The sequence below is a fragment of the Phaethon aethereus genome, assembly GCF_964289735.1.
Source record: "Phaethon aethereus genome assembly, chromosome: 19".
Classification (NCBI taxonomy): Eukaryota; Metazoa; Chordata; class Aves; order Phaethontiformes; family Phaethontidae; genus Phaethon; species Phaethon aethereus.
The window spans coordinates 11,889,825-11,915,663 of record NC_138595.1 but is presented as its reverse complement, the minus strand read 5'-3'; the positions used below and the strand labels follow the sequence as shown (position 1 = coordinate 11,915,663).

The 25,839-nt window shown below is 64.3% G+C and overlaps 3 protein-coding genes across 3 annotated transcripts; 2 read left to right on the top strand and 1 right to left on the bottom strand.

The window, feature by feature from the left end:
• Window positions 1-4,022: 4,022 nt before the first annotated feature.
• Window positions 4,023-4,673, top strand: LOC309411794 (claudin-4-like; the record flags this gene model as incomplete). The annotated part of the gene is made up of 1 exon (XM_082008515.1): window positions 4,023-4,673. The coding sequence occupies one exon, from the start codon at window positions 4,023-4,025 to the stop codon at window positions 4,650-4,652; it is 630 nt and encodes a 209-aa protein (XP_081864641.1). The 3' UTR covers window positions 4,653-4,673.
• Window positions 4,674-7,571: 2,898 nt separating this feature from the next.
• Window positions 7,572-8,253, top strand: LOC309411736 (claudin-4-like; the record flags this gene model as incomplete). The annotated part of the gene is made up of 1 exon (XM_082008439.1): window positions 7,572-8,253. One exon carries the CDS (start codon window positions 7,572-7,574, stop codon window positions 8,214-8,216), a length of 645 nt encoding a protein of 214 aa, XP_081864565.1. The 3' UTR covers window positions 8,217-8,253.
• Window positions 8,254-9,894: 1,641 nt separating this feature from the next.
• Window positions 9,895-11,293, bottom strand: METTL27 (methyltransferase like 27; the record flags this gene model as incomplete). The annotated part of the gene is given in 6 exon segments (XM_082008705.1): window positions 9,895-9,911; window positions 9,914-10,132; window positions 10,596-10,688; window positions 10,763-10,898; window positions 10,981-11,109; window positions 11,186-11,293. Coding segments are annotated over 6 exon segments (702 nt in total).
• Between the last annotated feature and the right edge of the window lie 14,546 nt (window positions 11,294-25,839).

The window sequence follows — 25,839 nt, the reverse complement described above, 5'->3', positions numbered from 1 at the left end:
CGCTGGTGGGGGGGCACTCAGCGCGCGCACCCCCCCGTCCCCACCGTGTACCCAGCACCCCGGGGGTGAGCAGGAGGTGAGAGCAGAAACCGCCCCGGGCGCCGCGGGGCCGCGTTCCGCTCACGTGCGCCCGACAGCCGGCGCAGGGCTTGGGGTGTTACCCCTCTCTTGCGGTCTCGGGAGTGACGGCGCGTTTCCCCCCCCCGGGGAGCTGGGCCGGGGCGGTAAGTGCTGCCTCGGCTGCTTATATTTCAGGCGCGGGGCTGCTGGCTCTGCCCGGCCAGGGCACACAGGCAGCCCATTGTTGAAGCCCCTTCGGCGGCGGCGGAGAGCAGGTAAGGCGGCTCCGAGCATCAATGGTAGCTCTGTCTGCCGGCGGGGCGGGGACGGAGCTGCCGGCAGCATCGGCGCCCGGCCGGCACACGGGGAGCTGGGGGGCGGCCGGGGGGCACGGTCCAGTGGCACATGGCGGGGGGCTGGCAGCTCACCTGGGGGATGCCGGGCCGCCCAAAATCTCAATGTGCCCCGGGGCATCCCCACCTTGATGGCTTCGGATTGGCTTCGCCGGGGCTTTGCCGCAGCATCCCGCTTCCCCCAAGCATTGCCGGCTCCCCCACCCCTTCGACAACCCCCTCGGCAGCACTGGAGCACATTTTCCCCGTTCAGAGCCTCTTGTTGCTCAGCAAATTGTGCAGGGCTTTTATTTTCAGAGTGACTTCAGGCCGAAGGTCCCGTTTCTCGCAGCAGCGTTTGCTGCCCAGCGGCTCCGTCCCCCGGGACCCCGCAGCTCGCGGCGCTCGGCTCCTCTCCTGCCGAGCCGATAAGACTTTGCTTTCCCGTAGCGGGAAACAACCTGACTCTGCATATTTGAGCCGGTCAGGGGGGTTTTATGTTGGGCAAGGACTTCTTTTCGGAACATTCAGTCTCTGGCCTGCCGGTAACTAATCCCCGGCCGCCGGCAGGGAGCGGCTGCCCAGCTCGGTGCCGGCTGAGCGGGAGGGCTGGCGGCCGTGCCCCGCTCGGTGGATGTGAAGCCGGAGATCCCGGTGGATCACCGCTCGCTGGCAAGTCTCACCCGCCTTTTCGGGACCTTGAGGTAGCCGCAGCGTCGAGTTCATGCGCGGGTGCTGGGGGATGCCAGGCACTTGGTGTGGGGCTGAGCCGGTGCCGGGTGTGTGCGTGAGGTGGGCATGTCACCCGTGTCCCGGCTGGGGATGTCCCCAAGCCCTTTGGCAGAGGATTTGTGCCCTGACCCCTCTCCCTGCGGGGCGTCCTCTGCCCCGAGCAAGGTCAGCGTGGCGCAGCCTCCGCTGTGCACCCGGCGGTGCCCGGCATCGCGGTGACACCAGGTCTAATGCCGCCTCCCCGCCGGGGATGGCCTCGCTGCCCAGCCGCGGGGCTGCAGCACGTCCCCGTCCTGATGAAGCAGTGACAATCGACGGAGGGCTCTTCCCAGGCTGCGAAGTGTCGGTGGCCGACGTGCTGGGACCGGAGCTCTGCCCTCGCTGACCCTGTTAGCGTGCGGTGGAGCGGGGACGGGAGCTCGGCACCCCCGTCCTGCAAATCCCGCTGGATTTGGGGCAGGTGCTGGGTGGCAAAGGCTCGGGGTGGGGCGAGAACCCTGTTTTGGGGTGGAGGAGCTCCCTGCTGAGCAGGTGGGCTATGGTCCCACCAGGACGTGTGCCTGTGCCACGTCTCCTTGCAGGTGGCAATGGGACAAAGCCGGGGCTGAGGTCCTGCAAGATGGACCCGGGTGTGGGGAACCGGGATGGGGCTGGTGTCCACGCGGTGACGGCCCCGAGCGGCCCGTGCTGAAGCTCTCAGCGGTGCTGCGGTCCTACCGGTGCTGCACCAGCGCGCTTTGGGGACAGGGTGCTGCCCCGAGGGCTGGCTGTTGCTCCTCCGCTCCCCGCCGAGCCCATGTCCGTCTGTCCTGCTGGCCAGCAGTGCCGGGGACACGGGGGTGGCCATGCTGGCCGGGTGACTGCGTCACTGGGGGACGTGGGGAAGGTCATGGGGGCTGTTTCTGGGTGGCAGCTGCCAGTTTGAGTATGTCACGTTCCGGCTTTAATTACGGTAATTGGCTGTCGGAGGGCGCCTGCTCTGGCTCTGAGGGGGAGCGTGAGTGGCTCAGGTGTTTGATGCTCCACACGTGGAGGAGTCCCTGTCCCCACCTTGCCATTTGTCCCCAGCTGGAGGCATGTCCCCACGCGCCTGCAGGGACATGGCTCATGCGAGGTGCACACACACGTGGGCGCGTGCCTCTCTCCAACCCCAAACAATTTGGTGGTTACAGCAGCCAGCTGGGAGGGGAAAGGCACGCTCAGCCTCAGGCAGAGTCCGGCCCCGGCGGGGATGCTCTGGAGTCCCGCAGATTAAAGGGTGCCCTTGACCACAAGGCTCCGGCCCCGGGGTGGGCACGCTGGTATGCGAGCAATGCGGGCACTCCAGCAGGACAGAGGGATGGACGGAGCATCCCAGCACGGCCGGGCGCCTGGGTGGCTCCTCTGGCACAGCTCAGGCTGGCACGACCCCGGCCCGTCCCCACGGGTCAGGGTCTGCAGTGAGACCCGAGCATCCCCGAGTGCCTGGGCTCTACCCTGCCCAGTCCTGCCGCGCCGGGCGCCGGCATCCCCAGCCCAGGCGCTGTTGGCATCCTCATGGCGCTGCGGTGCACGGACCGCCCGGCTCGTCCCACCGCGCTAGGGCACGATGCCCGGGGACATCCCGCCGTGGGCAGCTCTAGAGCCCGTCCCACCGACCGACGAGCACTGGTGGCTGGATCGTGTCGGTAACCCCAGTGCTCAGGAAAACTAAGATAATCTCAGGCCCTCTTATCTTTTCCAGAGGCCTGGGAGTAAGCTGGGGTGGTGAAACGGTGCAATGTCCATCTGTCCGTCCCTGCGGCCTGTCTAGCCTCACGCTGTGCCTGTGCGGATGCTGGAGGGGCTTCTGAGGGCGCGGGGAGGGGATGTGTGTGGAGGGGCTTGTGGATTACAGGAGGAGAGGTCAGGCAGCACCCAAAGCATCGGCGTCGGTTTTGGCATCGGGACAGCCCGGCCAGCGGGTGTGGACGGTTGTACCAAAATGCACCACGGGCCTGGCACCCCGGTCCCCACCGGGGCAGCGGTGGCACTGGGACACCTCGAGGGCACCTCTGCCCCCCTCAGCCCTGACCCACCAAGCCTGGCTGGCAGCGCAGGCAGCGCAGGCAGCAGGATGCTGTCAGGTCTGGGACCGAGGGCTGCCGTGTGAACGCCAGCTCGGCGGTGGAGCACAAGGTGGAGTGGGTTTTGGGGTCTGTCCCCCTCCCTCGCCCCAGGCGGCACAGTCTCTCCTCCGCTGGGAGCGTGCAGCCGCTCCAACCGGTTTGTGGGTCTGGGCGGTGACACCTCCCGCCCGAGGCCCGATGGAGGGCTGGGAAGCGCTGGTACCGACGCCAAGGAACAAACAAGAGCCGCTTGTGTCCTGCCGGGCACGGAGCCCAGCAGCAGGGCAGGGACGGCGTGCTGCTCCCCTGGCACAGGGCTGGGGGGGCCGGAGGCTGGGCTGCTGCTGGAGCAGCCGCTGCATGAGCTGGGGGGAAACTGAGGCATGAAATCATGGAGGGACCCCATCTGGGTGATGGAGCAGGAGGTGCTGGCTGTGATGGCAGAGACAACCCGATGCCCAGACACTGACTTTTCCCCTTCAGCAGCCCAGGCTGAGCTCTGGCAGCTGCCCTTGGCATCTCCAACCTGCCCACGGGCAGCGGTGGGACGTGCTCCCATGCCTGGGTGGCCTGATCCCGGTCCCCTGCATCCTTCTCCGTGGGAGCAGCCGGGATATTAAGTGTCATTGCTGCGGGGAGAAATGCAAGCGGAGGAATCCCGGGAAACTGGTTTTACCCCTCCATCCGGTACCGGCGGCAGGACGGCGGCTGCGGCGGTGCTCCTCCCTCGGCGAAGGCATATAACGCCTGCCATGGACCCGGCGGCTGGCACTGCGCTGCGGGAGGTGGGCAGGGGTGCCGGCAGAGAGCGATGGCCTCCATGGGGCTGCAGGTGCTGGGCATTGCCCTCTCCGTCATCGGCTGGTTGGCCTCCATCCTCTGCTGCGCGTTGCCCATGTGGCGGGAGACGGCCTTCGTTGGCAACAACATCGTGGTGGCCCAGATTATCTGGGAAGGGCTGTGGATGAACTGCGTGGTGCAGAGCACGGGGCAGATGCAGTGCAAGGTCTACGACTCCATGCTGGCCCTGCCGCAGGACCTGCAAGCCGCCCGCGCCATGGTGGTGGTGGCCATCGTCCTGGCCATCCTGGGCACCCTGCTCGCCGTTGCTGGTGGCAAGTGCACCAACTGTGTGGAGGACGACACTGCCAAAGCCAAGGTCATGATCCTCTCTGGCGTCATCTTCATCGTTGCCGGCGTCCTCATCCTCATCCCTGTCTCTTGGTCGGCCAACACCATCATCCGGGATTTCTACAACCCACTGATCACTGACTCCCAGAAGCGGGACTTGGGGTCGTCCCTCTATGTGGGCTGGGCGGCCTCTGCGCTCCTGCTGCTGGGGGGGGGGATCCTCTGCTGCACCTGCCCCCCCCGGGGCGAGAAGCCCTACTCTGCCAAGTTCACGGCCGCTCGCTCGCTGCCAGCCAGCAACTACGTCTAGGAGCCGCTGCGCCCGACTGGACCCCCCTCAGCCGTTCCAGGGAGCCGGGACCTCCCGGAGTGCCCCTGGCCCCCTGACCCCCCCGACTGGGCTGGGGGCTGGCTGGGAGCCGGGGCAGGGAGGGCCGAGTGCCGGGGCGGTGCGAGGGAGGGCAGACAGAGCTGCCTTTGTTTGCCGGGGGATTGAAGCTGGTTCTTTAATCTCGGTTGAGACGGGGAACAGGGACCTCCTGACCTGGCTGCCCCCCGGCGGGGGTCCCGCTCCCCCCGGAGCGCCCGGCTGCAGCATCTTCTCTGAGGCACCACCCGATCCCCCCCTCGAGCATCTCCCGGCTCCCGGTGTCGGGGTGTGCCGCGCAGTGGCCCGGCTCCCCGGGGCCCGTCCCGCAGGCGGCTCAGGGCTCTCGCGGGGCGAATCCCCCCAGGGCCACGTCCCTTGGGGCCGGTGGGGACACCGGACCTGTCCCACACAGTCATGGGGACGCATGCGGTGGCTCTGCAAACCCCAGCAGGGTCTCGAGGGGTGGCGGGGGCTCTCCCCCGCCTGTACCCTAAATTTTGACTTTGACCTACTTTCAGGGCTTGCAGCGGCTCCACAGACGTGTGATTTCTCGCGGCAGCTCCCCGGGGCGGGGGCATCATTATCCTGGGAGTGGGAAGGCAGCGGCCAGGCTGGGAGAACCGGTCGGGGAGGCGGGAGCGGAGCAGGGCTGTTCACCCGCATGGAGGGGGGCGACTCCCAGGACCCGTCCCTGTCCCGTGGGGAGTGCCCAGCCCCATGGCCCCCCTCGGAATCCCCCGAGTGGGATGCCAGGGCTGGGGGCGGGGGGGGGTGTGGCTCGCGGTGCTCCCCCCGGCTGTGCTGCCATCCATCCCCGCATCGCAGCCATCCCACATTAAATGGCAGCTGCTCAGACCCCGCTGTGCTTCGTTTTCTTTACCCTCTCCGACACCCGCCTCGGTGGTAGGACATCCCGGTGTTTCTGTGCGGCAGACCCCTGTCTGCCGGAGATCCCCCAAATCTGCTCTCCGGAGCCTCTGCGACACCAGCCGCCTCCTGACCCCTGCTCCAGCTTCACCCATCACCCTCCTCCTCAGGCCACCCCGGGCACCCGCTCCCCAGGGAGGTGGCAATGGGTGCCGCCATGGCACGATGCCTGGGCAGCACCGGACGCGGCATTGGGGCTGCCCCACGTCTGTCCCGGCACGATCTTCCCACCCGAGCAGGAAGAAGGTGATGGGCGCCGGCGAGGGCGGGTCAGGGCACGCTGGCCCCGGGGCTACCAGACAGCCCCAGCTGGGAGCACCCCGGGGCCGGCGTGGGCAACGCCGGGTGTTTTGCCTATCTCGCTTCCGGCACGGCAAGCTGTGCCAGGCGCAGCCGGCGCTACACCGGCTTGGGAACGTCCTTCCCTGGCGCCCCGGGGTGTGCAGGGATGACGGGTGATGCCGGCTGCCTGGCGAGCACGAGGCTGTGGCTGTCTCATCTGGGTCTGGGGGCTTGAGGGCTCCCAGGTCCCCCATCCCTTTGCTGGCAGTGGAAGTGGTGCAAAACGCTCCTGCGGCCCCGTGGTGCCGGGGGCCAGGTGGAAACGTGAGCGCAATGCTCCAGCGAGGATCCCCGCCGGGATCCACGGGCCAACCACCCATCCCTGCTGCAGGCGGTCGTGCGCCGTTTTGGGTGTCTCTTGTGGTCCAGGTCCCGTTGGCCGGGGAAGGGTGCCTGGGATGGCTTCCACCACCCTGGCCCCTCGACCTCCCAGGAGGCTGGTCTCCATTTCTCTGGGAGAGAGGGACTTGATTTTTGGCCCAAAGGGGCTTTCATGGACCAGGCAAAGTCCCAGTGCCGGGTGTCCATCGGGATGCCAAGGGATGAAAGGTGCCGGGGAAGGTTCGGGAACGCCGTGAGGGCAGAGAGGCTGGAGAAACCGAAACCGGGACCGGAGAAACCACGGCAAAACCTCCTGCAGGTGCCGCAGGGCGTGCCGGGCACAGCTGATACTGCGCTGCCGCTAAGGGCTTGTAAAAACTCAGCTGGTCCCGGCCACCACGCGTGGGTGCAAGCACCCATGGGTGCTCTCTGCCCCATGGCAGCATGGGGGCTCTGCTCCGTGCGGGGCTGAGGAGCGATTTGGGCTGAGCCGGGGGCCACAGTGGCCGTGTGCGTCCATGGTGGAGCCGGGGATTTGCCCTCTCGGTGCTGCCGCCGGTGCAAAGGAAGAGTGGGTATCACTGAAAGTGCTGAGCACCACAGCCGCGTGGGAGGCAGACCTGAGCTCTGACCCCTTTCCAGCACCCCAGAGAGGAAATCCCGGGTCCAAAGGGCGCTGCAGCGCGGCTGCCGAGGGCAAAGCAAAGCCTGCCCTTGAACGGGGAGCAGCCGGTGCCGCGGTGAGGGCAGGGGCTGCCTCGCCTGCCTGTGCCCCCGGCGCCGCGCTCGCGGCTGGGGAGAGCAGGGAGGCTGAAGCACCAGCGATGGAGCGGGGTGCGGCGTTGGGCGCTGTGGGGTGAACGTGGGGTGGGGCAGGTCTGCGCTTCGGAGCACACCGGGATGGGCACAGCGAGCCCCTCATCCTGCTCCCCTTCCCCAGCGCGCAGCGCGGCTGGGATGGGGCGATGGCAGAGGACTGCCCTGTGCTGTGGGGATGCTGTACATGGCACGCGGGGGCTCCTGCACCTCGGTCTCCTCGGGACCCGGGTGCTCAGTGCCACACGTGTCCCCATATCAACCTGCAGCAATGCCACACATGTCCCCGGTGCGTTCCGCAGCAGTGCCCCGTGCCACACGTGTCCCCATGCAGCCGGTCCCCCCCGGGTGGGGAACAGGACACACCCAACACGAAGCCCATGATCTTCAGAAAGGGCCCCGGCCCGGGGCCGTGTCCCTGACGGCTGTGCCCTGTCCCCGCAGGTGCTGTCGATGGCGACGATGACGATGCAGCTGGGTGGGCTGATGCTGGCTGTGCTGGGCTGGCTGGGCTCCATCCTCACCTGCGCGTTGCCCATGTGGAAGGTGACTGCCTTCATCGGCTCCAACATTGTGGTGGCCCAGGTCTTCTGGGAAGGGCTGTGGATGAACTGTGTGTACGAAAGCACGGGGCAGATGCAGTGCAAGGTCTACGACTCCCTGCTGGAGCTCACCTCCGATCTCCAAGCGGCTCGTGCCTTGGTGGTCACCTCCATCATCGTGGCCTTCTTCGCCTTCCTCACCGCCGTCTCGGGTGCAGACTGCACCCGCTGTGTGGATGACAAGAACACCAAGACCAGGATCTCCATCGTGGCAGGTGCCATCTTCGTCCTGGCCAGCATCATGCTGCTCATCCCTGTCTCCTGGTCTGCTAACAGCATCGTCAGCAACTTCTACAACCCCATGGTGCCCGCGGCCCTCAAGAGAGAGCTGGGGGCTGCCCTCTACATTGGCTGGGCCTCCAGTGCCCTCCAGCTCTTTGGCGGGGGGATCCTGTGCTGCTCGGGACCCTCGTCCCAGCAGGACTCCTACCCCAAGAAGTACAGAGCGGTGAAAACCTGCAGCCCGATGGGCTACCCCATGAAAGACTATGTGTGAGCCCGGGTGCCAGCCCAAGTGAGAGCACCGCTACCCCCCCGCCCCCGCGCTCCGCGCTGCCTCCTCCTGCCCGTCCCCGCGCTGGCTGCACCCCCCAGCACGGTCCTCCCACGTGTGCCCTTCCCCGGCTTGCAGGGGCTGCGCCCGCGATGGACTATAAACATCTTGGTGCCACCGAGGCTGCCTGAGCTCATTTCGAAGGGGCGCGGCGGGGGGAGGACGGTGAGGTGTCCTGCGGGGGCTGCTGCCCCAGCGCCTGGCACGGCCCCACGGCCCCTCGAGGATGCGGCAGTAGCCATCCAGGGCGCTCCCTGCGTATCCCGCAGCAGGGAAACTGAGGCAGGGAGAGGGTGCTGAGTGCCAAGGAGGGACACGTGTGTCACCAGGCTCCCAGAGCTCGGTCCTTTGAGCCCCCAGGGACTGGGAGGGTACCACAGAGAAAAAAGGCCCAATCCCCCCTCCCTGGCTCCTGGCCGCCCTCCCCTGCCCACCCCAGAGGGGCCGCAGCCCCACTGCTCCAGGAACAACGCACGGCAGGCAGGCAGCAGAGGCAGGGGGTTTATTCAACAGCCAAGTGCAGGGATGGACCCCAACTGCCCAGGGGACAGTGCTGGGGACGAAGGAGGGGAGAGGGGAGTGGGGCAGCTACCCATGATGGGCACATGGACCCCAAGACCTGGGGGGGCAATGCGGAGGGGTGACAAGAGCCACGGGGAGGGCGAGTGTGGGAGATGTGGGGACAGACACAGCCACTGCCTCCCACCGGGGAAGAGGTCCCGAGAGGAGGGAAATAACCTGCTCCCCAGGGCCATGGGAACGGGACAAGCAGGAACAGGTCTGGGGGAAGAGAAAAGGAAAAAAGGAAATATCCCAGCAAGAGATTTGGGTAAAACACTTCCCAAGGAGCAGTGGAGGAAGAAGAGTGGAGGCAGCATGGCAAGGGGCTAGGGGAACAGGCTGGGCAGGCAACACTGGGCGGCTCCTGGGTGGGGAGCGGCCACCGGCTCCCGAAGTCCCTTCCAGCCTCACTTCTCACCCAGACCATTAACTACAAAGCTGTAGGAAAATGAGAGACTTAAGCAGCTGTTGTGGGATGAAAGGCCAATGTGGCACTTGGAAAGTTTCTCCGGCTGGGTGCCACATTGGCACAGCTGCTCCTGGTTTGGACGGGGAGGTCTCCTGCACCTCAGGGTGCACTGGGTTAACTCCTGGGGTGGGAGACCCCAGGACATGGCGATTGGGACCCATCTCCAACAGTCCTCAGGTGAAGACCACAGGGGTCTGGGGTGGGGAAGGTGAAGAAGGATCCAGATTGTGACCATGAGGGCTGATAGAGGGGAGAAGACATCCCAGACAGGAGATGGCTCCGAAGAGCCAGGTCGGTCTGCGAGATGTCACAGTGAGGGCCGATGTGTTGGGGACAGTACCTGCATGTCAGAGCTAATGGTGTTGCCCAGGAGACCCCAGTGAAACCAGGAGACCCTCCCCATGCTGAGGAGCAGGCAAGGTCCCCAGGGCCCAGACCTTGCGGGGGAAGAAGCTGGGGAACGGAATGGGGACACTCCCAAAAAACGTTGTCACCCCCAAGCAGCTGCCCCGCCCCGGGAGGGGGTTGCTGGGCTGGGTTCTACAAGGGGCCAAGTGCTCACTGCCCCCCTCCCCAGAATGGCATCGGCTCTCAGCCCTCCTCGAGGGGGGCACGGGGCATTTCCGATAGATGTAGACCACCCCAGAGATGTAGCCGGTTCCCTGGGTGCTCTCCTCCTCGGAGGTGGCCCTCTCCCAGTGCTCCACCTCCTGGGCCAGGACCTTCTGCCAGGCTCCCTGCTGCTCCAGCCTCTCCAGCGCTGCCTCCAGCTCCGCCTTGTACCGCAGGTTCGAGGGGTTGCTGCGCGTCGTCAGGCAGAGGAAGCCTCCTGCCGGGAGAGGGGACGGGTGACACCCATGCCGGGTACCCCCCAAGGATGGCACCCTGTGACCGGTGTCCCACAAGGGGTGAGGGGAGGCAGTGAGACCCTGCTGCGTGTCAGCTGACAGGCCAGTGGGCAGGCAATGGGTGGGCAAGGAGACCCGTGGGCAGGGGACGGGCAGGCCAGCAGGCAGGGGACGGGCAGGCCAGCAGGCCAGTGGGACAGCGGAAGCTGTCATGCATCGGGAGTGCCACGGCCACCTGCTGCCATGTCCCCCTGCCTGGACGCTGCCAGCAGGCAGGGCCAGGGACCGGGGTGCCATTGCCCGTCCCTGCCTGGACCTGGCAGCAAGGACAGGGCCACATCCTGGCTGTGCCACTGGGCCGGCGCCCAGCCGGAGCCCACGTCTGCCGCGTCTCGGCGTCCCCGGGGGTCCCGGCAGGGAGCGGATGGCGGGGACACCCCTCACCCGGCTTGGTGACGCGCAGCAGGTCCGGCACGGCCGCGCTCGGCACTTGCCCCTCGCCCAGGGCCCCCACCACCGTCACGGCGTCGTAGTGCTCTGTGGGGACACGCGTGGCATCACCGGGGGGGTCCCCCGGGGCAGCGTGCCTCCCCCCGGGGCCGGCCCGTTACCTGCGGGCGCGGGCAGTGGCTCCCGGCCCAGGACGCACCGCCGCAGCTGCCGGTAGAGGCCGGTGCTCCGCGCCCGCTCCAGCATCCCCGCGCTGCCGTCCACACCGTGCAGGCAGCGGAAGCCGTGGCGGTGGAGCTGCGGGGACAAACGGACACACGGCGCCGTTACCGCCCCACTCCGCCCCCCGCCCCGGCCCGCGCCCCGGCCCGCTCGGTACCTCCCGTGCTACCAGCCCGGTGCCACAGGCCACGTCGAGCAGCCGCGCCCCGGCGGGAGGGCCGGGGAAGGCGAAGGCGAGCGAAGCGGCAGCCAGGTGCGGTGCCCGGTACTCCAGCGCCGCCACATCCTGCGGGGACACGGCGGTCAGCGGCGCCGGGGAGCGGGGCGGGGCGGAACGGCCCCGGTCTCCCCGGCCCCGGCACCTGCTCGTAGCGGTCGGCCCAGCCGTCGTACAGCCGCAGGCGCTCGGGCAGCGCCGAGCCGCTGTGCACCGCCGCCACGCGCTCCCGCACCCCCGCCGGCAGCAGCATCGCCCGCCGCGCCGCGCCACGCCCCCCAGCGCCCTATTGGTTCCCCTTCCCCGCCCCGGATACGCCCCCAGCCCTCCATTGGCTCTGCGCCACCGCCCCGGATACGCCCCCCTGCGTTCTATTGGCTCCGTGCTCCCGCCTCGGATACGCCCCCCCGCCCTCTATTGGCCGCCGGACCTGCGCCGCCACCGCCTCCGTCTCGCTCCGGCGAGCCGGGCGCGACCAAGTGCGCCACGGGGTGGGGGGAGGATGAAGTGGGCCGGGTGTGACCAGGTGCACCGGAGGGGGCGACCATGTGCCGCAAGGGGCCACTGAGTGTCCCGAGGGGTGGCACCAAGTGCCGCGGGAGGGTGGCCAAGAGTGCTGGGGACACACCGAGTGCCCTAGTGGCGTGACCAAATATCCAGGGATGGTGACATCAGGCGCCCTGGGGGACACACACCAAGTGCCCACGGGGGTGACACCAAGTGCCCCGGCAGAGCGGGCACCGAGTCCTCCAGGGCCACCGCTCGCTCCCTGCAGCGTGCCCTGGCCCACCCCGCTGCCGCTGAGCAGGCAGTCCTCCCTGACCTCGTAGGGGTCAGTCCTCCCTCGCGTCACCCACATCCCAGGCGCGGTGACGGCTCCCTGGACAGGTCATCTCCTGCCCGGGCCCCTGTCGCGGCCCCACACGCCCTGATGCTGCGTCGTCACCTCCACGCCTGCATCCGCATCTTCTGCCACTCAGACCTGTCACCCAGTGGCGAGCGCGTGGTGACCACACTCCTCTGCCACCACCTGAACCCATCCTGTCCCACCACGCGCAAAGGTGACATCGGACATTCCGCACGGCCCCTTGCCCACGGACGAGCTGCGTCGCAGCAGGCAGAGCTCGGGGACAGAGGACGGGAGCGTGGCTGTGAAGGAGGAAGAACGTCTTGGCTATATCGTTTGGGTTTTGCTCACAGGAAGCAGGACGAGAAACACCACTGGGCGCCAAGACGGCGCGTAAGGAGAGGTGAGATGCCGTCTCCCTTGATCAAGGCGCCCAGCGTTTGTAATGTACCGTATCCAGCTGATTAACGAGAGACGTTCGTTAGCTCATGGGTAGGTAGGACCCCAACTGAAGGTGCTCTCCACGGGAGGTCGCATGCCTGTTGCTCGGCGAGTCTCCGCTGCGCCGGGAGTGACTCTTGCCTTCTGCTAAACCAGCCTTTGACGTTCGTAGTGGAGGATGTGGGACAAGCTCTGGCCTGTGGGGGTGTTGCGACCCACCACTTGGCTTCTGGCTTTTTCCAGGAGCGAGCCAGACAAATCCACCTGCTAATTAACAACGGAAAGAAAACGAGGGTGCCCGGAAGGAGCTGGCGGCTGCCCCAAGGCCGCGCTGGTGGCTCTCATCACCCCCTGCTCGGCAGCTTGGGCAGCTGGGTGATGCTCCTCCGTCGTCCCCGCGTCCTCCTGGCCACCACTCCGGTGGTGGCTGCTCCGCCTCCACCCGGCTGCTCCGGAAGCCCCGTGGGGACCCAGCCACGGTCACGCGTGGGGCTGGCCCTGCCCGTCGGCCGGGCAGTGCTGACTGGGGGCCTCGAGAGGGAGCCCTCCGCCCGCGGTCGGCCGCGGCCGGCGTGGCACGGCCCCACGCCCGCCGGGACCCCCGGCACCCCCGGCCGACACAGCCCCGGCCGCCGCGCTGGCTCCCGGCGAGCAGCAGCCTGGTGTCACCCGCGGTGACATCCTCGGGGCATCCCCCGGGGGGTGGCAGAGGGGACGCGTGGGGCTGGGGCCAGCGGCGAACGGTCAGACCCACGAGAGCAGGGCTCCTCCTCACCCATGCTGAGGGGACATGGACGGCTCCTGGAGGGGGTCCGCGGGGGGCTGCAGCCCTGCAACAGCTCCTGCCACCGCACACAGGCACTTTGTCCCCTCTGCAGCTGCCGGCGTGGGTCCAGTCCTGCCCCCGAGCTCTGCACCTCCTTCGCTGGCACTGCAGTGGCCACCGGACAGCTTTGTGGCCTGGCCTCCAAGAATGGCTTTCACACTCCCAACATAGTTTCCACCACTAATTAGAGCCTGACCTTCATTTGCAAGATAAACCAGAGGCAGGGTACGCTGCCAGCATCCCCGTGGCTCTGCTGCCCTCGCCCAGCCCCTCTGGGCAGCAGCTGGGTCATGCCTTCCCCGAGCCTCGACCTGCACAGATCCAGTCCCAAATTAGCCGGTGCTTTTCCAAACATCGCCTTCCCGGGGCTGGCTTGCTCCGCCGTGCCACGCACAGCTGTGCAAACAGCTTCGCTCGGCGTCACGGCGGCTTTGGGCTGGCTTGGACCCAGCGCCGGCCAGCCGGGGTTTGGACTGGACGCAATGCCAACATTGGAGGACCCGGGCTGTCCCCCAGGAGAGGGGCGGCGGGACAGTGGGGGCCCCCGCGAGGGGTGGCAGCAGGTTGTGGCAGATTGGAGCTTCCCCATGGCCGGTGCCAGTGCTGAGGCTGGACTTTGTCCTGGCACATGGCCTGGCGCCGGAGGGCTCCCACTTGGGCACGTGCTGTCCTGCTGCTGCGGTGCTGTTCCTTGGGGTGCTGTCCTTGTCCCCTGCCTGGGGACAGGGGATCTGGCTGTGCCCTGGCTGTGCTGGCTGCATGGGGTGCATCGCCCCGTCCTGCTGGGACCTTGGAGCTGGGGCTGGGCCAGCTCGGTGCAACCGCTGTGCTGGGGCGTCCCCATTGCCCCTCAACGGGGAGGCTGGGGGATGCGCATCCCCGAGGCAGGGGCTTGGCTGGCCATTCTGAGCCCACAGACTGCGAGCCCAGTCTTGCCCTTGAACCTGCCACCGAGCTGGAACAGGTGATGGGAAAGACCAAGTCTGAGCTGGGTTTGGATCCTCTGTGGGTCCAGGCACCTCCAGTCAGTGCTCTTCCAGTTCTAGCAATGTCGTCTGCTCCTAACCTGCCTGCAGGTCCCACATCTGAGCTGGTCCCGGACCCCTGGGTATTGTGTGTGGTGGCAGTTGATGCACCAAGCAGGTGGTCTTGCATTTCCAAAGACCAGTACAGGGTGTCCCTGGCATGGCCTTGGCCCTCAGGGTGGGACTAACGCTGTCCCCTGGAGAAACTGATGCTGGAGGAAAGTCCTGAAGCCTCTCCATCGTGGTGGAGCTGTGGGGTGCCCGGTGCCATGGCTGCACGTACCGCAGAGGCTGCTGGGTTGCCCATGTGGCCGTGCATGAGCCCCATGGCACCAATTAGTGATGGAGAGATGGTCCTCGGCAAGAGCACAGAGGAAGACATGTGCATGAGTCTTGTGCTTTTGTGGGCACCCCCACAGGCCCAGGTGGTTTGAGACAATACCCATCAGTGCTCAGCTTGAGGATGATGGGACTCGCATGGTGCTTTGGGCCCAGGGGTGGCCAAGGACCACTGCAGCAGAGGGGGTCCAGTCACACACGTGCCCCTGCGTCCTGGGCTATCCGCAGCCACGATGGCTGCGCTCATCAGGTGAGGGGTGGGACGTGGGCTGGAGGCTGCAGTGAGCATCCCTGTTAGAGCCCTACGCGTCCCGCTCTTGCTCCGAGCGGCTCCTGCCGGCACCGGCTGCTGGGGGCTCACAGGAGCCGCAGGCACGCCAGCCGGAGCACAGCCACCCCCCTGCCAGGGCTGCCTGGGCACCCGTGTCCGTCTCCAGTGTACGGAGCAATCAGACCCCTTCAGCTCATACTTTGCCAGCCCTCCTAGGTGCCTCCCCTCTGCTTTCCCCGCTCCAGCATCTCAGCCTGGTACGTCGCCCTGCCCTGGAGGTGCTCTGCCCCACACAGCCCCGTGGGACAAGGGCCCTGCAGGCTGTGCGTGCCAAAAGACGCGCCCCCCCCCCGGAGCTGCCTTCATCAGCAGCTGGGAGTCCAGCTTCAGACATGACGAATGGGCAGGAAGGATGTTCTGCAGGGGCTGGCTGGGCTGCGTGGGCTGGGTGGGCTGCGTGGGCTGCGTAGGTGGCTCTGTGCTGCGTGGGGGTTTGCACATGCATGTCTGGTCCAAAATACTGGTGCTCCTGAGTGCTCAGAGCCTGGCACGTGGGTGTTTTCCAGCCCCTAGGTCCAGCCGTGGGGTGGGTGTGTTCCCTGGGGTTGGGCAGCGGACAGATGCTCGATGGTGCCGGTTGGAGATGTGGCAGCTTCTGTCTGAGGGGCCTTTGGTGACAGTCACCATGCTCTCGGTGACTGTCAGTGAAGGGTGTCAGGGTCATGGGCTGCATGTTTCATCTCTGTACACCCTCCCTTCTCCAGGTCCTCCTTGGTGGTGTGAGGAGGATGCCAGCGCCAGGGAATGTCCTCAGGGCACCCCACGGCAGGCACAGCTCTGGGAAGGGACCCCTGATAGTGCTCTGAGCTCTCTGCTGCACAGCCTGTGGGGCACTTGAGCCCCACACGATGCAGGACTTGCCCTGCTGAAGTGGGGTGCTCTGTGGCTCACCCCGTGGTGCAGAGTTGGGCCATGAGCAGGGCAGGGTAGGAAAACCCCTTGGGGTGCCAGCCAGGTGGGACCTGGAGAGCCCCCGTGGGGAGGCAGAGGCAGGAGGGTGCATGTCCCCATGGCCGAGGCGGCGGCAGACAGCAGGACGGACGGGGTGGCTGGCGGGGTGTCGCACTGCAGCGCTGCCGCGGGCTGGGACGGCTCCCCGCTTGCATGCTTGCAGGACACGGCGTTTTCCTTTCCCAGCATCCAAACGTGGCCGGAGTCCATCAGCCCCTGAACTGTCCAGTCCTTCCCTAAAACCCATCCCGCCAGTGTCCAGGGACAACTGGATTTTGCCCCCACACACACACCACTCAGCACCATCACCCCCCCGCGTCGCTGGGCTCCTGCCCGGCTTCTCCGTTCGTAAATCCAAGCGTTGACGGCGGCCAGGGCTGCTGTCACTAAACCGTCCGCATCGGCCCCTAACGCCCGCACGGCTCACGACCAGGTAGCGAGCAGAGGCTGAGCTATAGATCAGCGTGGCACGGTGCAGAGCTGGCCGGAGACCGGGCCGGCGGAGCGGGCAGGCAGACGGGGGGAGCAGCTCGTGTAGCTGATTCATGACTGCTGGCGTGGCTGGGAAGGGTTGTCCTCCCGCCGGCGAGCCACGCTGCCCGTGCCACACGCAGCCCCTGGGGGCCTGATACGGCCCCCGGCTGCGGCCGGCCACCCTGCAGGGCTCCGGCCGCAGGGCTCCCCGGCGCCCGCACGCAGCAGGACTTCCCCACGCGCCGAGCGCGTCCCCCAGGCCACGTCCCGCGTCAGCCCCAGCCTCTGTACACGTGTCGCCTGCATCCCATCCTACCTGCACCCACGAGACCTGGTGCTCCCACCCCTCCCGCACCCCCAGCACACGGTGCTCCCGTCCCTCCCGCACCCCCGGGGCACAGCAATCCCACCTCAGGACATCACGGGGACACTGTTCCCATACCCGTCCCCATCCCAAATGCCAGCAGCCTTGCTCACAACGTGCATCCCCCTTCTGCAGCTCTCGCCTGAGCACCCGCTGCCTGGCTCAGCCGCCTCCTCGCCACGGAGCAGCCCCACACGGACCGTGTTCAGACCCCCAGGCCACAGACCTCGCTCCCATGCCTGCCCCAACTGCACTTTCCCCCTCTCCCCTTGCTCCCCATTGCCATCCCTCCTCTTCCCCTGACCAGGGGCTTCCACTTGCCGTCCTGGCCGTGTCCCACACACCTTGGGAGCTCGGCTCCCACGCACACCCACACAACCCCTGCCTGCTCTGTCACACCCCGTCACGCCCTGTGCCCGTTTCCCCTCTCGCAGCCCTTCCTGCAGCCAGGCACCCACAGCCAGGCACCCACAGCCAGGCACCCACAGCCGCCTCCCTGCTCCCACGCCCACAGGCAGTGCCGTCGCATGGTGAACACCCTGGCAGACCTCAGCCCCGTGACTCAGCGTCCCTCGTGGGACAGCACCCTCGTGACTCGCCGTCTCTCCCCAGGCGCACCCCAGGAGCTCCTCATTCCTGCCCCGAGACGCAGCGTGACTCGCTGATCACATCCCTGTGTAAACCCCAGAGCAGGGGGACCCTGGGACCCCTGGGTAGGGCTGTGGACCACCTCCCCATGGCTGGGTGCAAAGTCCCCTGACCACCTCCCCTGCCACCAGCCTGACTGCCCAGGTTGGACCCGGGAGACTCAGCCCAGCTCCAAAGACCTCATCCCTGTGACTCCCCAAGTCAAATCCCCTCTGGTTTGCCTGTGTATCCCGGGAAGTGACTGCCACCTCCTGGGAAGCATCAGGGACAGGCTGGATGAGATCCAGGGGGTGGAAGCTGGAGTCAATAAAGTTCAGCTCAAGGTGCAAACTTTCACTGGAGCAGGAATTAATGAGGGGATTAGTGGCCATAAATAAACAAAGGCTCTCTTGTGACTTGTGAGAGATGACTCAGTGCTTTCTGTGAGGCTGGTGTAGACCAAGCAGACAGCGTGTGAGCCCTGGGTAGTCTGGACCTTATCTGTTGTGGTCCTTCTTGATGATCCCAAAGCACTTCTGGACATTGGTGAGGTCAAGCCATCTCAACTCTGCCTACACCAGGACTTAGGTGGCATTTGGTTATCTATCTGAATCTTAAAAAGCAGTTTCTGATTCCCTCCACTAGCACCCAGCTCTACAGATATCCAGGAAGGAGGATGGGCTGCTGCGCCCAATTGCCCCTACATCCTCAGGCTCTTGCATTATCTCCTGGAGCCCAGGCCTTGCTTCCGCAGGAACATCCGTGAGTCCCAGCTCTGCTGCGAGCCCAGCAGCTCACCTTTGGTAGAAGGCACCTTTGGTTGCTTCACACCCTGCCTATCCTGCCCAAATGAGGATTATGGTGTTCCCTTGAGGAGTGGAGCCGAATAGGCCAAACCATTATTTTTTTCTTGAACTGAGCTGAACCTGAGCTGAGCTTTGCCAATTCCAACCGGAACCAAATCACCAGACATGGACCGTGTAACACATTCAAGGAGAGCATGCACAGAAGATAGAGAAAGTAGTGGCTTTGAGTCTGAGTTGACTGGCAGAGAGCAATGGGCTGAGAAGGTGACAATGGTTTGCGTGATGGTGACCATGGACTGAGAGTTCATCAGTCCTAGAGCTCAATGACATGTTCTCTTGTGCTTGAAATGATGTCAGCCACGCAATCCTGGCTGTTGAGTCTTGTCTCCCCTTTGCTAGGATCCTCTCCAGAGGATTTCAGCTTCGGAGGACTTTGCTACAGGATTGCATCTTTGGATTTCTTGGCTTGAGCTGTTTTTGTCTGAATGCTTGTCTCCAGCCCAGGTTGATCCAAATCTACCTGGTTAGGCAGTCTAGTGGTGGGTCTATCCCAACTGTGGTCGCAGCTGGGAGAGGATGTGCAATTAATGTCTCGGAAAAGGAAGGAGGGAGAGCAGCAAAACGAAGACTACGGCCTGAGAACTGCGGCGTAGTAACTCCCGGGAAGCATGTGTGAGGGAGGATATCTCAGGGCAGCTGCCTGGTCCTTCAGAAACAGCTTTCAGGGAGTAAGTTCAGAGAAAGGCTAAGGAATCTGGCAAAATGGAAATCTCTGCAATTATCTCAAGAATAAGGAGGAGGGGCCCAGACAGCGGAAACGACATTAAATCATTAGAGACAGGGTAACATGATTGCATGGGCAGATGCAGCATGACCTGCTGGAGACGGCGGTATATTTCCAAGGGTCTACAGGGAAGACGAAGGTGGTCCCTGGTGGTCCCTGTGGTCCTGGGGAGGTGTGACCACGGCTGGTTCTGGGATGGCTGGTTGGTTACTTTCATTTTCTGCTTTGGCATGGGGTGGGGGGCACAGCCAGTGTTCTCCTGGCAGGGCTGAGAGCTCAGCCTAGGGTGGGCTGGAGGTCTGGGTAAAGGGTGTTTGGATAATAAACCCCATATTTTCAAGAGCCTGATGATAGGCTTTTGTCTTATGGCACTTTGAAAACTGGCTGAAGAAATCTCGTCTGTGGATTATCTTTGAGATCAAGTAAACTAGGAGCTCATGTGGGTTCAAAGGGTGGGTTCAGCTCAAGTTCATGGAAGAAAAATCCACCAGGGATTATCACATAAAAAGTCTCAGCTCCGGCTCAGAAGGTCCATAAACTGCTGTAAACTGGGAAAGTATTTGAGGATGTGTCACCCCGTAAGCGTCCTGTGTTCCTGCTGTTCACCTCTGCTGGTGGCGATGCAGAGGGATGCACGGTGCCGTGGGGCACCGCGCCCATGCGTCAGCGCAGGGAGAAGGCAGCGAAACTCCTTCTGCAGCAAGGGAAAAGGCAGGTGGAAAGGGCGCGTGTCTGATCCTTGACTGAAGAAAGGCATTTGATGCCGTTTCACGCTGGTCTGCAGGGAGCAGGAATCGCTTGGGACTATCGTAACCTGCGTGCAAATGTTCTTCCCAAAGAGCGACCCTCAGCGCCCTTGAATGAAGGCGGTGCATGCTCTGTTGGTAGGACTGGGATTTGGGGGTCGAGATGGCAGCAAAGTATCAGTGTTGGAGGAGGCTTCTGTGCCCAAAGCCCTGGGAGATCCTCTCCAGGTTTATCCTATCCTTGCTTTTGAGGGTTGGTCTCTTACAGCCCACTTGACATCATATGCTTGGCCAAGCCAGGGACAGCTTTCCTCTTCCAGCCATGCTCACGTCTGCTCTCCGCTGGAGCTGTCCTGCCACGAGGCTGAGGCAGGGAGGTCACCCCTTGGTGCAGGTGACCTTCTCCAGGTCTGGTCTGCAAGCAGTGAGTCTCTGGCTGGCATGGTGGGCCTTGGAGGCAGACGTCTGGTCTGGGGTTCACCGTGGGGTGTCCAGGATGGACAGCAGAGCTTAACGTGTGTTGGCTCTGGGGCAGAAACAACAGCAGAGCTGGGTGGAAGAGACCTCAGGAGGTCCCTAGTCCATCCTCTGCTACTGCCAACACCAGAGACCAGCCCGACACCTGGTCCTGTGCTGGAGCTCCGCGGGCTGTGGGCAGCCCCCCGCCAGTGCAGGAGCAGTGAACCACTACGCCGGCGTCCCGGCTCCCGGCTGGGACGGGAGGAAGCACAAGGGCTCTGCAGCCCGTGCTTTGGACCTCTCCCTGACGGTCCCCGTGGGCTGCCGAGGAGCCTGGTCCCCTCCTGGGCTCTGGGTCAATGGATAAGCCAGGTGTTAGGGATGTGAGGGGGTGTCTGATCCTGCCCCAGGACGGGAAGGTGGCTGGGCTCTGTGTGCTTGCTTGCAGCTTGCTGGAGAGCCGTGCTTCACCGCCGGGGGGATGGAGCTCAGTGCTTCACCTCAGGACGCCCCACACATGCTGGCTGCTCCCCACCCGTTCCCAAAGCATTGGCCACACGTGGGGGTCCTCCCCGTGACCCACCACTCCCCTGTCAGGCACGCAGGTACACAGGCAGCCCCGGATGCTTGCAAGCTCTGTGCAGCACAGATGCTCTGGGTGGTGCCAGATCTTCTATGTTTCTTGGCCCCTGGTTCCTTGGCCATCTCGCCAGGTATGTAACTATCCCAGCTATTTCCTGCTGTACTGGAAAAAAAAAAAAAAAAAAAAATTTAAAAAATACAACCCTTCCCCCTATTTGATATAAATACACACGGCAGCTGCCCAGCCCCCTGGCTGGACAAGCCGCATTGCAGACGGATTGCGTCTCGCGACAGCACAGCCAGCACCCCCGTGCCCTGCTTGTTCCCTTTGGCAAGGGGAGCAGAAGGGGCTGCCACGGTCATGGCCCGGACCCAGCTCCCACCACAGCTGGAGTGATTTATGGTCTGCTTTCTTCCTCCTGACAAGCACATCCTGGGACAGCGTGCTTCTGCACCGCGCAAGGAGCAGGGAGCTTGCGGCCGCCCGGGGCTGACGGTGCCCCGTGGAGCTGCCCTGTCCCTCTGGAGGGGCTCTTGTGCCGAGTGGGAGCCTGGGGGGTCAGGGGTGATGAGACACCCCCCTCCCCAGTGTGTTTTCCCACTAGGGACTAGTTTACGTTTTCTGTCCCATGCAGAGTGCCAGGGGTCCGATGTCACAGGGTAACACGCCATAATCCCGCATTTTCAGCCCCGTCGCCGCCCTGTCCCCAGGATGGTGTGACGGGCGCTTCCCAGCCCAGAAACCTGCCCAGGCAGCGAAACCCACCATGGACATGCTGCTCTCTGCAGGGGTCTGTCACTGCCGGGACGGGGTGTCAGGCTGTGCGAGGGTGCACTTTGCTCCAGGACCTTTGCTGCGTGGGTGCTGTGCTGGGGTGTGGGACTGGCGAGCACGGGTGCACGGATCTGAGCGGTGTCGTGAAAACACCGGTGACGAACAGCTCAGGGCAACGCGTCCATGGCAGACGCTCTGTTCCTCTCGGGGCGGGTGGATTTGCTGTCCCTGGGCTCGTCCCTGGTTGCCCTCTGCAAGGGTGACGGGTCCTGGTGAGGGAATGGGTTAGTGATGGGACACAGCAGCGGCACTGCGGTGCAGAGCGAGACCTGGAGACCTGGTGGAGGGGTTCCTGGTATTTCGAGCTCTCTGACAGGTGGGAGCAACCTGTTTCCCCACAGCCCTGCCAGACATCCATCCCAGCTTGAGGCGACAGAAAGGTCAAGACAGGCTTGCACTCAGGGCCATGTCCCGGGGTGCCTGAGGTCAGGGTGGAGGACACGATGTCTCCTCCACGTGCCTCCAGGTCCCACTCCGCCAGCCCCCAGCCACTTGCCCCCTTGGTCCTGCTTGCTCCTTGCTGGCGGGGGGCTCAGCACCTTGGCTCTCCTCTGCTTGGCCCTCAACCTCCTGCTTGTGCAGAAGGAGGAGCAGCGATTTTTACAGTTATGGAGTGCAACCTGGAAGAGGGACTTGCCTCAGGTGACCTGCCATGGCCAGAGCTGTGAATCACCGGGGACGTGTCTTGTGAGGGCTCAGACCCACCCCAGAGTCCCAGCCATTAATTAAATAAGGGAGGTCCTGGGCACCATTTGCATCCCTGCTGGGAAAGTGTTCCCCCCCGGGCCCCTGCAGGCACCCTGCCCAGCTCTGCCCTGGCTGCCCACCTCCACGGGGTCTGTGGTGGGGGGGTAGGACTGGTGCTGGCCCCATGGCATCTCAGACCCCTCTTTTCCCACCCTAGGAGGGCCAGCAGGCTGGCAGTGCTCCGCAGGGGTTTCATACCGTAAGGAGCCCCATGAAAGCATCCCCGGGTGCCACCAGCCCCATCCGGCTGTGGGCACGACCCTCTGCCCTGGCTCCTGCCGAGGGCGAGCTCTCTGGGGCAGTGCCCAGCAGGCAGCGGCCGCTGCCCGGGGCCGTGTGCGGGTGGTAGGTCTTTCGTTATTTAGTCTGCTCTTTTCCTGCGCTGAGAGCAAGCAAGCCACGGTTTGAACTCCGGTTTCACTGTAATTATTCTGTTATCTCTCCACCAGGGTCTGGTTTCACTCATGCTTTGGGTCGCTGTCTGCTGTGAATGGGTGTCTCCGTTAGTAAGGGCTGTTCCAAAGCTTTCCCTGTCTCTGCCCTTTTCCACTTCCCGCACTGCCCTCGCAGACCTCTGTGCTCCCCTTGGCCCTGAGCCTGAAGCCCCCGCAGTGCCGGCAGGGCGGAGGCTCCTGGCAAGCATCGCACCTGCAAACCTGGACCCACCATGAGGGCAAGTGCTCCCACTGGCCACCCATCTCCTCAGCAAGGCACGGGTCCGTTTTGGCCAGGAGACTGGCTGGGGTGATGCAGCAGGACCACAGTGGCGAGGAGGATGAGGGGTGCAGCAGGGAAGGGGTGCCAGGGGCTGCACCGTTCCCTGCCCTGCATGGTCTGGTACCCTCAGCTTGCTGGGGTGCAGCAGGAGAACCAGAGGTGGTGGGTACCGGTTGCAATATGGGGCATCGTCGTTAGAATTTTTCCTGATGGAAATTTTTTCCCGATGGAAATTTTTTCCCTGTGAGGGTGGTCAAACATGGGAATGAGGGCCCAGAGAGGTGGTGGGACATCCGCTCTTGGAGATCATAGAATTGTAGAATTTTTGGGTTGGAAGGGACCTTTAAAGGCCATCTAGTCCAACCCTCCTGCAGGGACCTCTTCAACTATATCAAGTTCAGAACTTGACTGGACATGGCCCCAGCCAACCTGATCATGTTGGACCTGCTGTGTTGTGGGGAGTGGGGCTGGACTGGGTGCCCCCACAGGACACTTCTGACCTCGGTTACTCATTTATTTTCTGATAGCGGACAGGGATGCTTCCCCAGCGAGGTGACAGTCATTCCCGAGGGGCTGAAGGCACTGAGAGATGGCACCACCGGGGGCTCTCAGAGAAGGGGCAAACCACAAAGGAGGTTTGCAGAAAAGGGGTGGAGAAGATGTGGGATGGGGGCTGCTCCCCGAGCGCGTCCCAGGACCCCGCCCTCCTTACTGAGCCGGGGGCTGTTCATTGCAGCCTCTGGTTAAAGCTGATTTTCTGTACTGCAGAAAGTATTTTCTGTACTTTTGCTGAAGCACCCTGTGTGCTCGTCTGGGATGTGACCCTCGTCCTGGTGCCAGCACCCGACCCGGCACCAGGATGGTCCTGACCCACCAGTACTGCTGCGCGGGTGGTGCTGCCACGTCCCCACCCAGGTACCAGAGCCGGTTGTGATGGGCTGCTCCCGGACACGGTGCCTCTGAGCACCAGCCTGCACCCTGGGGATGGTCCTGCTGCCCCGTCACGGCGCAAACGCACCTTCCTCTCTGTCCTCCGCAGGGCCACATTCCACAGCTGAGTTTCCCGGAGCCTTCAGAGGATGTCGCCCATGGACCCGCTGTGGGATCCCGGGGTTCAGGGGCTTTGCTTTGCTGCAACACCACCGCTCTGGTCCCGGGGTCCCCGGGGCTCAGGAACGGACCCTGCACCTCCCCGCGGGGCAGCTGGTGACCACGTGAGCCGGGACACATCTCTGTGCCCCCCAGCAGTTCCCAGGCGCTGCTCCCGACGCTGGGCCAGAGCGGGTGTGACGCTGCTCGGGACACCGAGATGCGTGTGGGTGCTAATCTTTGGGGCCATCAGACCAGGCACCGAAGAAAAATCCGGCTCTAATTGGCCTCGTCCAGTAATTCTTCCTGACAAAACAATTAAGTTTCTCAGGCAAGAGATGTTCTTTGCAAACGGTCTGTGCCAGATGCTTTTGCTTTTTTTATCTGTGGTATTTAAGGATCTTTTCCTAATGCTCACTCATTATTTTATGAGGCACAGACCGGTTCTGCCTGCCCTTTTGAAGCTTTGTATCGCACTCATGTTCGTTTGTTGTCTCAGGGCTTCCCTAGCTCTACGTGAGGGTTGTTTTTTTTTTAAATTATTTTAAATAAACATTCTTGATTTGTAAAGGGCTGGGCCCTGCGAGACAGGGCAGGGAGCGGGACCGGCTCCAGCCCTCCCAGGCCTGCCGAGGCTGCGTGTACTGCAGCAGGGCTGAGGTCAAAGCTGGAAAAACTCGCAAGACCACATCGCGGAGAAGGCCCCCGGCCAGCGGGAGCCTGGCTCGCGGGCCGGCTTGTCCAGGGGCCGGCGGCGTACGGAAAACACGAGCTGGGGGGGCCGCAGTCGGCCTCTGTGGGCGAGCAGCGCCCGCAGTCCTTCCTCTCGCCGTCCTCGCCCACCGCTGGGAATCGCAAGGTGAGGTGCTGCTGGCGGGCTGGCCGTCCTCCGACGCCTCACCCGCGAGTTTGACGACTCCAGTCTGTTCCTCATCTTCCTGACGTTGACTTCTAGCGGCCCCAGCCCGCCCTTTGGGGCCGCCCGTCCGTCGTTGCCCCAGCCCGGGTGCCTGGTGAGGCTAATCCGCGTGCTGCCAACACCTCCCCTCCCCAGGGCCCGTCTCCCAGCAGCGTGCGCAGCCCATCCCCACGCTCACCCCGTTCGTACCGGTGTCGGCGCTGCTATTCCCCATCCTGGGAAAGGGAGGGTGCAGCTTTGGGCAACGGCACCCCAGGAAGGGGTGCAAAGGCTCGCGCCTCTTGGCAGCAGCGTGTTAGCAGAGCAAAAGACAACACCCGAACGGGATGTGGGTGTAGGGTGAGACCAGCTGGGTTTTGGGGCGAATCTCTGCTGCCTGTGGGGTGCCTGGGCATTAGCGCTGGATACGCCCTGGTCTTCCTTGTGATGTCTCTGAGGTTTTGCCCACTGGCTGCTCGTTGCAGAGGATCTGGGCTGGGGTGGGTGCCCTTTGACCAATGATGTCCCAAGCGTTTCCTTCCTGGGCCTTTCCTGGAGCCAGGAGGGGTGTCGGGGTGTGGGGAGGGGAAGCAGTGGGGCTGTGGGCTGCGAGGATGCCGAGGGGGGGTGCAGCCGGCGTGCAAGGTGCAAGCTGTGGACTCGACACAAGCATCCCCACTCAATGTGGTAGCCCCACAGCAGGTCCCAGCTCTCCCGTGCCACCAGCGCTGTCCCTCGATGAGAGGAGAAACAGCTCTGGGGAAGGGGTGATGGCATCCCTCGTCAATGCACATCCATCACTCCCAGCCTGGGGGCTGTACCAGAGGAAAAGAAAACCCAAGTAGACGCATCCATGGCAGGTGCTCCTGTGGCTTGGGGTGACCTTTCCCAGTGGGCTCCATCCCAGGGAT